General features: G+C 42.1%; 1 protein-coding gene across 1 annotated transcript in view; it reads right to left on the bottom strand.

Moving 5' to 3' along the window:
* The window catches only part of LOC121862000 (transmembrane protein 245-like), a 143,087-nt gene that overhangs the window by 21,182 nt on the left and 109,106 nt on the right, over positions 1–12,799 (bottom strand). Inside the window, exons 10-11 of the mRNA XM_042359928.1 lie at positions 8,591–8,765; positions 7,457–7,633 (exon numbers count right to left, since the gene is read on the bottom strand). Coding sequence (XP_042215862.1) covers positions 7,457–7,633; positions 8,591–8,765 — 352 coding nt within the window. The remainder of the gene's footprint in view (positions 1–7,456; positions 7,634–8,590; positions 8,766–12,799) is intronic.

The raw sequence follows: 12,799 nt of genomic DNA, 5'->3' as shown, positions 1-12,799 counted from the left end.
CATTATTTAATTTTTTTTTTTTTTTTATAATTTATTGTTTTTATTACAAATATTAATGATATTCTTTATTTCAGGGTTTAGATTATTTATGCACTTTTTACAATTTTTACAATTTTATTATATTTTTCAGTGTTAAGTGGTTGTATTTGGGGCCTGGAATGGATTAATCCTATAACTAACGTAATGCTATAAATCTAACAAGGTTCTAGAACAAATTGATTATAGCATACCTCATTGTTATAGCATACCCACTGTGTATATATATATATATATATATATATATATATATATATATATATATATATATATATATATATACACAGTGGGTATGCTATAACTAACGGATCCTACTACTAATATTCCTATAACGAACGGTTTTACCTATAAAATTGAGAATGCTATAACTAACTGAAACTCCACAACGAACATTATTTAATTTTTTTTTTTTTTTATAATTTATTGTTTTTTATTACAAATATTAATGATATTCTTTATTTCAGGGTTTAGATGCATATTTATGCACTTTTTACAATTTTACAATTTTATATTATATTTTTCAGTGTTATGGTTGTATTTGGGGCCTGGAATGGATTAATCCTATAACGAACGAATGCTATAACGAACAAGGTTCTAGAACCAATTTGATTAGTTATAGCATACCCTTTATTGTATATATATATATATATATATATATATATATATATATATATATATATATATATATATATATATATATATATATATATATATATATATATATATATATATATATATATATATATATATATATATATATATATATATATACACAGTGGGGTATGCTATAACACGGATCACCTAATATTCCTTAACGACGGTTTACCTATAAATTGAGAATGCTAACGAACGAAACTCCTACAACGAACATTATTTAATTTTTTTTTTTTTTTTCTAATTTATTGTTTTTTATGACAAATATTATTGATATTCTTTATTTCAGGGTTTAGATGCATATTTATGCACTTTTTACAATTTTATATTATATTTTTCAGTGTTAAGTGGTTGTATTTGGGCCTGAATGGATTAACTCATAACTAACGAATGCTATAACGAACCGCAGGGTCCTAAGCGAAGTGAGAAACGATCAAAGTGAATAACATAACATATGGGATTAATTGAAATGGAGTCGGGCCGATCCTCAAACTCCACTTTTTGACGAACACAACTATGTTGTAGTAAAATTTTATCTTAACTTTATGATGGTATGAAAACAAGTAATATAGAAGAGGTTAGGTTAGGAAAATAAAGGTTAACATAGGAAAAATAAAGGTTAGAAAAACTAAAAGTTAGGTGGAACACCCACGGTAGTAGAAGAGATGGGTCGGCATACAGGATGGAGGCTGGTCCGAGGCAGAGGGCAGATTACTGGCCCTCAGGTGAATCACCATTACTAGGTGAATCACCATTACTGTCACTACAGTTGTCAGGGCTTCCTGACAAATCCTTCAAAGTCATCTTCATTGTCACTATCACTGGCTTGGGCTGGCTGTGGTGGGTTGCGGGCGAAGAAATCTGTTATGCTTTGCTGAGGGCTGGCGTTGATGTTGTCGTGATACACCTTGATGTACGGCTCCATAGCCTGCACCAGCCAGGTATGGAAGACTTCATAGCGGTCATCGTCATTGTCGCGGGAAAGGAAGGACTTCATTTTCTCTGCACACTCCATGGCACCCTTAATATCTTTTGTACATACAGTAAAAGTCCAAAAATCCGGATGCCAGGAATCCGGACCACCGAGAACCGGACTTTTCGAAAACTCAAACTTTTTAAATTTAGCGGCTTTGTGGGTTATGTGAATGAATGGAGTTGCTTTAAAAATTAATTTACATAATTCTAATAATAAAATTAACTGTAAATTATAGGTAGCTAATTTGTTAGTTTTGTAATTAGCTTGAACTGAAATGTAAAATTTGAGGCACTATAAATCTTTGTGTGTATGTGTGCATGCGTGAATGCCACAGCGTGCACAGCTAAACAACGACCACACGATTGACTTTAAAACAAGCAATCAAACTGTGACAACGTATGTAATTTTGAGTCCTACTTTTCCATGTACAGAGTACAAGCCCATAATAATGGCCCCTAAAGATAAACTTCGTTGTGTGAAGAAAAGAAGAACACATTGGAATTGGTGACAAACTTGAAATAATTAGAAACTAGAGCGGTGTGAGCAGCGCTGTTCTAATGAAACATACGACATTGGAAAGTCTACAATATGATATAAAAGGCAAAGAATAAAATTATAGAATTCACAGCTTCTTCTGAGCCTTACATTAAAATTGCTGAAAGAAAAAAGTTTATATTGGCCCAAATTAGAAAATCTTGATAAAGTGTTGCACGAATGGTTTTTGTTAAAACGATCAGAAGGTATGGCAATTTCTGGGCGATGCTTATTGCCAAAGCAAAGTCTTTTAAGGAGCAATGAACATTGAATCAGAGCGCATTTAGTGATGGATGGCTTAGGAATTTCAAGACTCGTCATGGTATTAGACAGTTTGTTTACATTTTTGTCTAGTGTTGACTTTATTTTTCTTTAAAACTGCTCATTTTGATAATTAAAGCATGCTATATTTGATAATGAATAAACTATCAAAATGTACCTGTTCATCTCTTCTTTATTTCTCCTTAAATTTTAATTTTAAAAGTACTGCCTGAGAATCCGGAAAATCCGAAAATTCGGACCGACCCAATCCCCAAGCAGTCCGGATTTTTGGACTTCTACTGTATTCTTAAAAAGATAAATGATGTGCTATCCTTAAATGGCATTCCCAATCCATCTCACTTTTTTTTCTTTACCATTAGTGGTTAGCTACTTCTATTGTTCCATTTATTAACATTAAATAACATTACTTAAAACATAAATATTCCTTTTTTTACATTAAATTTACTACATCTACAACCAGGGTCTTATTTTCTTCATTTTCTCGTGTAGAACTATCGTCCCGGACTCCCGGCTGTAAACACAAACGAAAACAATGGCGTCCCATCTTCTCTTGTGTGACCATATTATTATTCATTTATATTGTATAAGGTGCATTCAGAAACATTATTTAAAGAATATAGTTTGCATTTTTCATTAATTGTATTGTTTTGGGGGGAAAAGAGGGTAAAAAGCCACACAAAAGATATGAAAAGGTCACACCTGGGAATGCATCTCATTATTATTACTTTATATTAATGGTAATTAATGATTCAAGATACGATGATTCACCTCACACTGCAATATTGGAGGACACATTACGGTCATTATTCAAGGCTTTACAGTACAGTAGTAGTAGTAGTAGTAGCAGTAGTGTTCTACGCTTGTGGTCGCCTCCCACAAGTAACGGTCACTTCATGTAGTGACAGCCGACCAAGTGAGTATATATAACTAATCTTACATCAGTGCAACCATAGAAATAGTGGTTATTTCTGCCAAGGATATGTGAACAAGTGTTAGGTGTGACAATTCTTACTCCCAGTGTATCACTCTGTTATGTGGATTGTCGCCCACAAGGAGGTGGCATACACACCCAAGCTCGCACGTATGTCCCTACAACCCGGACACAGCAGTCCAGCCTGTCACCTCTCTGCCCTTTCCTCATAAGAACTAGTTTCTTCTTCTGTATGGGACCAAAGCAGATGTCGGAGGCGGACGTAACTGTCGCCCAAAGTGAGGAACACTATGCCGGGTAAAAGACATTGTTGCGTCTGTGCTAGCCAGAACCAAAATTGCACTAGCTGTGAATGTGCGAGAAACAACCGACCATATGTGGTGTGCAGAAAGGGAAACAAGTGTCGGTTACCACATGGCAGGGAACCGACACAGGATGCCACAGTGGATATCCCCGGGACCCAGCCACCCGATGATATCCTAAATGATAGCAGTGAGTCTACTCCACCTGAAAATGTAGTACGAATTAACGCTGAGCCAATAGTAGCTGATGTCCATGAGGTGAATGAGAGACAGCCACCACAGTGGAATGGCATGTCGATGGAAAATGCAGACATATGGGTTAAAGAAACTTACTCAGAAATTGTCAGGTGGTCGCCAGCAAACCTGTTTGAACCACCCAAGTGTGCGGCCACCAAAGAAATGATTCGGGAGATGATTCGCCTCATCACCGAGTACACTCCGGACTGCTTCCTTGACCCTTTAGCTCTTCAAATATTGGCAATAATACCCCATCTATTCTGTCAGACGACACACACAAAGACTAAGTACAAAGAAAATGCGGCAGCAATGAAGAGAGGATTGACAATGTGGCAGAATGGGGCCTTTGATGATCTCCTATGTGAAGCAAGAACACTGCAGGAGAGACTAAAATTTATAGGAGACAGAAAGCAAAACACCGATGATGTTGCAAGAAAGTTTGGTAACAAGATGCGTGTGGGAAAAGTGTCATTGGCGGAAAGATCTCTCACAGAGGAATCCTTCAATGGAGTTCTGCCAATAAACAGAGACATTAAAACAACTGAAGGAAAAACATCCTCCTGAAATTGAAGACGAAGCTATCAGGTTCCAGGGTGACTATATCCCACCAAATGCTGTCATGTTCGAGAAAATAACAGGAGGGATGGTGTGGAAAAAGGCGCTGAAAACTCAGGGTAGGGCTGGCCCTTCAGGGTTGGATGCAAACGGTTGGAGAGTCGTCCTCAGCACTAACAAGTTTGGCCCCGTAGCAAGTGATCTCTGCACTGCCATGGCCGCCCTTGCAAGAAAGCTAGTAACCTAGTGCTGCCAACACCTCAATGCTCTGACGGCCTGCTGCCTCATTCCCCTGGATAAGAATCCAGGATGTAGGCTTATAGGGGTGGGGGAAGTGCTGAGGTGGATCATTGGAAAATGCATAATGGAGGTGGTAAAGGATGATGTCAGGGCCGCAGCAGGGAACCTACAAGTTTGTGCTGGCCACCAGGCTGGTGGGGAAGCTGCCATTCACGCCATGAAAACGATATTTGAGCAGCGTGATTATGAGGCCGTTCTCCTGGCGGACGCTTCAAATGCGTTCAACATACTTAAACGCAAGGCCGCACTGGACAACATCAAGTGTCCAAGCTTTGCAATGTATGTTGAAAACACCTATAGGAATCCATCAGACCTCAATATAGTAAACAACAAGGCTCTAAGAGGTGATACCCTCATACAGTCAATTGAGGGAACAATGCAGGGGGACCCTGTTGCAATGGCAATGTACGCAATAGGTCAAGCAAGTGGCATACGCTGATGGCCTTACAGGAGCAGGAAAAGTGGAGGACATCAAAAAGTGGTGGGACCTGATAACATCACGAGGTCCACAAATAGGGTACCAGCCAAACGCCAGCAAGTCCTTCCTCATTGTGAAGCCAGAACAATATAAACGGGCAATGGAGGTGTTCGGTGGAAGTGAGGTCAAAATAACAAAGGGTGGCCAAAGACACCTAGGCGCAGTAATCGGCACGACGAACTTCAAGACCGAGTACGTAACGGGAAAGGTGCATGAGTGGGTTAGGGAAATCCAAGCTCTGTCTGATATTGCACACACAGAGCCACATGCGGCTTTTGCGGCATTCACCCATGGAGTCAAGCATCGCTGGAACTACCTGATGCGCACTATCCCTGATATCGGACCCCTCCTCCACCCTCTGGAAGAAGCTATCAGCATTAATTTCATTCCCAAATTAGTGAAACATCTTCACTTAACCCCAGCAGAAAGATCACTCCTTGCACTACCACTGAGACTGGGAGGAATGGGATTGACCAATCCAGAGGAGATTGCTGCCACTGAACATCAAAACTCAGTTAAGCTCATGGCAGTCCTCACTGACCACATAATAGCTCAGAACGCAACAGGTGAGGTGGATACCATCGAAGTAAACAAGATTTGACGGTCCATTACGACAGAATGACAGCACAGCCAAAGTGAGAAGTTGCTGCAACTGATACTGCAAGTACCAGAGAATTTGAAGAAAAAAAGTAGCTATAGTGCAGGAGGTGGGCGCCTCGAACTGGTTAATTATGCTACCGATAAGGGCAAATGGCATCAGTCTCAATAAACAAGAATTTACAGATGCCATTGCTCTAAGGTCCGGTAAGCCAGTAGAAGGTTTGCCCTCCCAATGCGTGTGTGGCTCTTCCTATGATGTTGATCACGCCATGGTGAGCAAGATAGGGGGCTTCATATGCATGAAGCATGACAAATTAAGGGATCTCACAGCAAATATGTTGAAGGAAATCTGTCGTGATTTCAGGGTAGAACCGACCCTCCTTCCATTGGATGGTGAGAATTTCCAACATAGGACTTCAAACACATCCAACGAAGCCCGTGTTGACGTCAGTGCTCGAGGATTGTGGATGCGGGGACAGCGAGTCTTCTTCGACATAAGGATTTTTTATCCCATGGCCGCAGGTCACCGTAAATTAGTTCTTGATGCTGCACACAGGAGGAACAAGAACGACAAGATAAGGGTATACGGGGAGAGAATTCAGAACGTTGATCAAGGCAGCTTCACACCTCTGGTGGGATGGGACCAAGTGCAAGATGCTTCAACGCCAGACTCGCGGAGGTGCTATCCGAACAGAAGCAGCAGCCCAGAAGTTATGTTACAGCCTGGATGAGATGTTGACTGTCCTTCTCTCTCCTTAGGTCTACTTTGCTCTGCCTCAGGGGAACGAGAGCATCGGCCCCCAAAGCCAACAACAGTTGCACATATATACAAAAAAAAAAAAAAAATTGTTTTATAGTAGTAGTAGTGGATTCTGGACGCTGGACAGCGAGCTTTCTCGACATCAGGATTTGATCCATGGCTGTTTATCATCGAATCTAGCTCTCGTGCGCAAGCGATAGGAGGAACGAACGAGAGAAGGGCATATGGGGAGAGAATTCAAAATGTTGATCAAGGCAGCTTCAATTTAGTGTTCACAACCTCTGGTGGGATGGGCCCAAGCAAGATGTTTCTTTACGCCAGACTCTGAGCTGATCTCCGAACAGAAGCAGCAGCCCAGAAGTTATGTCACAGCCTGGATGAGATGTCGACTGTCCTTCTCTCTCCTTCGGTCGGCTTTGCTCTGCCTCAGGGGAACGAGAGCTTCTGCCCCTACTCCGACAACTGCTGCAGATATCGACTATGAGGCTACAGTCACTGAATGCCGCATGGATCTGCGGCTCAACTAATTTAACACAGATAGGATAGTTTCTTATGTATTAGGATATTTAATATTAAGGTAAATAAATGGTGGCGAAGGTGTGGCTATTGGGGGAGGCTGGAGGCCACTTTAAAAAAAAAAAAAAAAAAAAGTAGTAGTAGTAGTAGTAGTAGTATGTGTATGTGTATGTATGTGTGTGTGTGTGTGTGTGTGGACACTAATTCTCATAATACAACATTGCCTACATGAAACAAGTGCTGGGTAGTACAGTACTTTACTCCCTGACCCAAATCCTTGGTAGAAAGAGCTAACCTGCGGAGTCTCCCGAAGCGTCGCGTCATGTCTCCCGGAGACTGGATGAGGGTTGAGTACATGTTGGTGGCTACTTTAAGGATACACAGTAGCAGTGGTCCCAATATGGCCCCCTCAGCACCCCAATAGAAGATGCCTCCGGCCACTGCCAAGCCGGTCAGATAGGGATGACTTCCCCTGAAAGTCAAGAATCTAATATAACCAAACACTTTTAGTATTAAATGTGTCTCTAACACCTTCATGAACAATTCTTATCTTGGAGACAATATCACTTAACTTTGTTGCTTCTTACCACCAACACACAGCCTCTATCCTCAACTCCTAAAGCATGATTCATTCTGTTATATTCATTATTAACTCAAGACTAATAAGTTCCTCATAAGGCTGTATGCATGTGTTCTGCCTCTCACACCTAACTATGGGATCAGGGTGACTTACACACATATACAGTATTTAGTGCACAGTAGTCCTTATTTATTACAAATTTCCCTAACACACACTAAACACAGGCTTGGTGTCTTATAAGATGGGTGTTCACATACCTCGACAGTCCATCCCTCAAAACACTCTTCAAAAGTGAGGTGCTTCTCCAATTGGAGTTCTGTACTGTCATCCTGTTTGGTCCCTGAGATATGTCAGTTAATTGAGAATGTCCAAAAGAGAGCCACCAGACTGGTGCCTGTACTACAACACTTCAGTTCCCCAGAGAAATTAGAATACCTGCAGTTGCCCAGGTTATACTAATAGACGTCTATAAGCACTTTAGAGGACATTACTCAGTCAAGTGTTCATACCTGAGACTAGCAGATGTACACCCCACAAGGGGTCATAACCTCAGGGTGAAAATACCACTAGTTCAGAAAACTGTCAGGGTAAACTTTTGTGGAGTGAGAGTTACGAACTCTTGAAACAATCTGCCAGAGAGTGTTGTGATGGCACTAAGTGAGAGCTCATATAAGACAAGCTTTTCATAGTCACATGCTCGTGATAGTACAGTATCCACTTAACATAACTATCCATTTTACAGGAGTCTCTCAGTCCCAAGGTTTCAGTTGACAGATACTTTTCCATACACTATTATGTACTGTACAGTACATGAGTTTTATTTTTACTATCAAGAAAAAATTGACTTACCCTTTTATATCAGCATAAATGGCAGTGTCAACACAAGACATGGGCAACAGCTGAGCACCAAAGAGGAGTGCACCAAGTGTTGGTGAGCCACGACTCCAACACAGCTCCAGCACCCCGGGTAGTGCAGCCCAGTACGTACCCACCAGTGGCACCGCACCAAACACCGCACCCAAAACTGAGGAGATAAATTTAATAATGACATGACAGTACAGGAGCATATTACAGTAGTTACGCGGTGCTGCCTAGTAGTACGTCCCCACAAAACACGGTCATGGTAAGTTTATTAATTATACACCAAACAGTAAGACAAGGTTGTTACCCATCCATTAACACAGCCAAAAGTTCTACTCACTTCATATACTTTTATGTTTTCTTTCTCTGTTTTATCAATCAGCTAACAGTCTTGGGTTCAGTTCCTGACCAGAATGGAGGACTGAGGTCCTCTATCTTGTCCTCAGTAATAAAGTGAGTACTGAACTGTACAGCTGTGTTCACTGATGGTGGAGGAGAGGTGACCCACCAACTACTGAATACTAGGAATCACATGGTTGGTAACTGTCTGACCACTCAGCATCATAACAGTTAAAAGTTTTTCCTAAGCAAGTGCTGGCATCTGGTTTATTTCCTGACAGTATGAGAAGTGTCAATACACTACAACTGTAATGAGCCGCTATCTTCACCTGGGGCTACAACTACCTCACCATCTTTATGATCTAGATCTGCTGTATAAGCCGACACCACGATTTTTGGGAATTTGGGGGCTTCCAACTTCGGCTTATATGCCAAGAAATACGGTACTTATGATATTGCCCATTATTACGACCATTATTACTTTGTGACTTTTTAATTGTTAAATCTGGATTCCTCACGCTTTTTTCACTAAAAAAAAGGAGTTAAAACGGTAATGTAAGCATTTTCATTTTTTAGTGACTTTTGGTGCTTATTGGGGAATACTGCCAAAATTGGCCAATGTGGTGAAAGGGTTAAGGTGAAACCATATGTCACAAACCCCAAACAATGCTGCTATTGTCAGATGTATGGCCATGTCAGCCACACTTGTCGTACGTTAGAGCAGGGTGTTCCTGCAGCAACTGTGTGTTAACTGTGGTAGGGGCCATGAGGTTCACAAATGTCCTGGTCCGGTCTGCTGTTTTCACTGTAGTGAGGTGCACCCGGCCTCTTCTAGTGAATGTGACTGTTTCAGAGTCGAGAAAGAGAGACTAAAGATCCGCACCAGAGACAAAGTGAGCTTTGCTGAAGCCAGAAGCACAGCACTGAGATATATCTCAAGTCATGGGGATACCTATATACAGGTTCTATCCCGACACAAGGCTCGGCGAACTGTTACTGTGACACCGCCCCGAAAATCATCCGTACCTGTATTGAATTCAGCTCCCACACCCGACTCTATGCCACCAATCCTCAGTCCTCAGACTTCTCTTGTAGTGGCTGAGGTCCATATGGATGAGGCGGGCACATCTGCTACTCCTCATCTTTCCTCCACCTGCCATCCTGGTGCTACAAGAATTTCAGCAAAAAACATTACAGAGTGTCCTCAGAGTCTCTGGAGGTAGACAATCCTCTGAAAAAGGTCTCGGTGGTAGAATCGTCTGACTATTGCACAGAAAGTGAGACCTGTTTGCTAGCTTCAGAACTTAATTCTCAGCCCCAGACACTCCAACAGATGTCAGCTCAGCCCGGCACCTCCTCAGAGATGCCAAATGATCTTCTTCCAGAAGTGTCTGGTGCCGAGACCCCAGCTAAAATAGAGCTGACAGGTGGGATCACCTCTATGGATCCTCCATCTTGGGAGCCATATCCAGGGGTTAATTCTGGTGTGGGTCCATCGGATGGATCTACATCTGTGGCCACAAAGCCACAGACACACCTCTCAACCCTGGACAGGACAGAAGGGCTCAGCCCCACACAAGTCCATCAACAGAGGGACTGTAAGAGGCACATGTCATGGTACACTCCCGGTGCATCCTCCAGGCTCCAGCTGAACTGTAAATGTGTGTTGGGGGCCGCACACTCACCTAAATAATGGTTGCCCCTTGTGAAAGGAGAATGGTCAGCCAAAGGGCCACCTAGGCCCAAATTTGTTTAAGGTGTAGAAGCTGTTGCCAACACAACAACCGCACCGTGAGTTAACGAGCTGCATGACACAGTGTCAAGGAACAGTCCGAGAAGACCGGACAACTTACCAACTGCACGGGCTAACCATTACTCCGGAATACAATACGCAAATCGATTAACATCCATGTTCCCAATTACTGCTGGTTAAGACAGAGGCAAATTGCATAAAGAAACCTGCCCATAGTTTCACCCTGTCCGGGATCGAACCTGGGTCGGCTCGCTTGTGAGGCGAGCATGCTAACCATTACACCACAGGTCGCAAACTCACCTACCCCTACCTAGATCCCAAATAATCACGGCTACGATAGTCCAATAGAATTATTGAGGCTTACAAGCCAACAAGGAGGAGCTCCAGTTGCTCCTGAGTAAATTCTCTCCTATATGCATTTGTCTCCAAGAGTCAAAGTTAGTTGCCTGTGATCATCCCTCTCCCAGAGGTTATTCATTCAGTTTATTATTCTCCTTATAATCCAGAACAGACGCATCATAGAGGCCCAGCCTTCCTTGTCTAGGACAAGTGTGGTGACAGCTTGTCAGATTCACCTCCAATGTACCTATACCATATGTTCCATTTACCTCCCTCCCAGGACACCAATTGTCAGGGAGAATTTGGTTTAATTAATTCATCAACTTCTTTCTCCTTATCTTATCCTCGGTGATTTTAATGGAAGGTATACCCTCTGGGGTGATACAATAGTTAATCCAATGAGTGACTTGATAGCTTTGATCATTGAAGAAATGGACTTGGGTATATTAAATACTGGTGATATCACCCACTGTCATGTCCAGAACCACACAACTACAGCCACAGATCTTTCATTATGCTCAGCAGACCCTCTACTGGACTTTGGGAGGAGAGTAACAGACAACGTCAGAGGAAGTGACCACTACCCTATTCTACTTTCCACCCCGGAAGTCCTTCCAACACCACAAGTTCCCCATTGGTGGTCAGACAAGGCAGACTGGGACTTATTCAAGGAACTAGTGAAGGTAGACAGGAGCATTGAAGAATTTTCATCAGTAAACAAAGCGGTTGAATACTTAGCCAGTCTCTTCCAATGGGCTGGCCACTGTACCATTCCTCGGACCTCTGATCGTGTAGCTCACCAACCTGTTCCTTGTTAGTCAGAGGAGTGCAGGCATTCAGTTGTTGTGGGGCACAGAGCTTATGGCCACTACTGGCATCACAGAACAAAATTTTATCATGTGGAATACAAACGGGTCAGAGCCCAAGCTCATGGAGTTTTAAAGAATGCCCATCACCAGTCATTTTATTCTTATGTCTCCTCTCTAAACAAAAAAAATCCCTTGTCCCAGGTACAGAAACGTGAGCTAACAATAGCAGGCAAGTTTTTATCTAATCTTCTCCCAGTTCTCAGGGCTAATGATGACAACTCAGTTGCTGCCCCTCAAGAAGTTGCCGAGTTTTTTGCCACAAAATTTGCAGGTGTGTCTTCTATGGCAGCTCAATCCTCAGAGTTCAAGCAGGTGTGTAGAGTAGAAGAGTCACGGGCCCTGGATTTTGGAGTGAGATGTGGCGAGACATACAACATCACGTTCTCAATGAAAGAAATGAGAACCACCCTCTCACTCACTGGAGACACTTCACCAGGGCCTGATGATATCCCATTTTTAATGATCCACCACCTTGAAGTTGAGGCACAGATCTTTCTATTGGAGATATATAACAGGATCTGGTGAGAGGGTGTCTTCCTGGCCTCATGGTGGGAGGCTACTGTCCTGCCTTTCAAGAAGACTGGTAAAGAAGGTGTTCACCCACTAGAATATCACCCCACAGCTCTGACCTCTTGTATCTGCAACATGTCTCAAAAGATGGTCAACTCTCCTCTCTTCTCACCCCCCCTCACACACACACCCATGCTCTTCATTTTTTCTTATTTTATAATTCTACTGTATTTTATTTTACTTTTCTAAGCCACAATATAGTACAGGTATATATAATCATGTACTTAATGGGTGATTTAAGGGATTTTCGAGGGTAATTTTGAATATTTGCATTTTTGCCTTTACGTGTCCTCTTGTAACCCCCGTGTAAGATGTGACCTGATTGTA

This window comes from Homarus americanus, unplaced genomic scaffold (genome assembly GCF_018991925.1).
Source record: "Homarus americanus isolate GMGI-L3 unplaced genomic scaffold, GMGI_Hamer_2.0 scaffold25013, whole genome shotgun sequence".
Taxonomy (NCBI): domain Eukaryota; kingdom Metazoa; phylum Arthropoda; class Malacostraca; order Decapoda; family Nephropidae; genus Homarus; species Homarus americanus.
The sequence above is the reverse complement of the archived record's forward strand: the minus strand, read 5'-3'. Positions and strand labels throughout refer to the sequence as shown.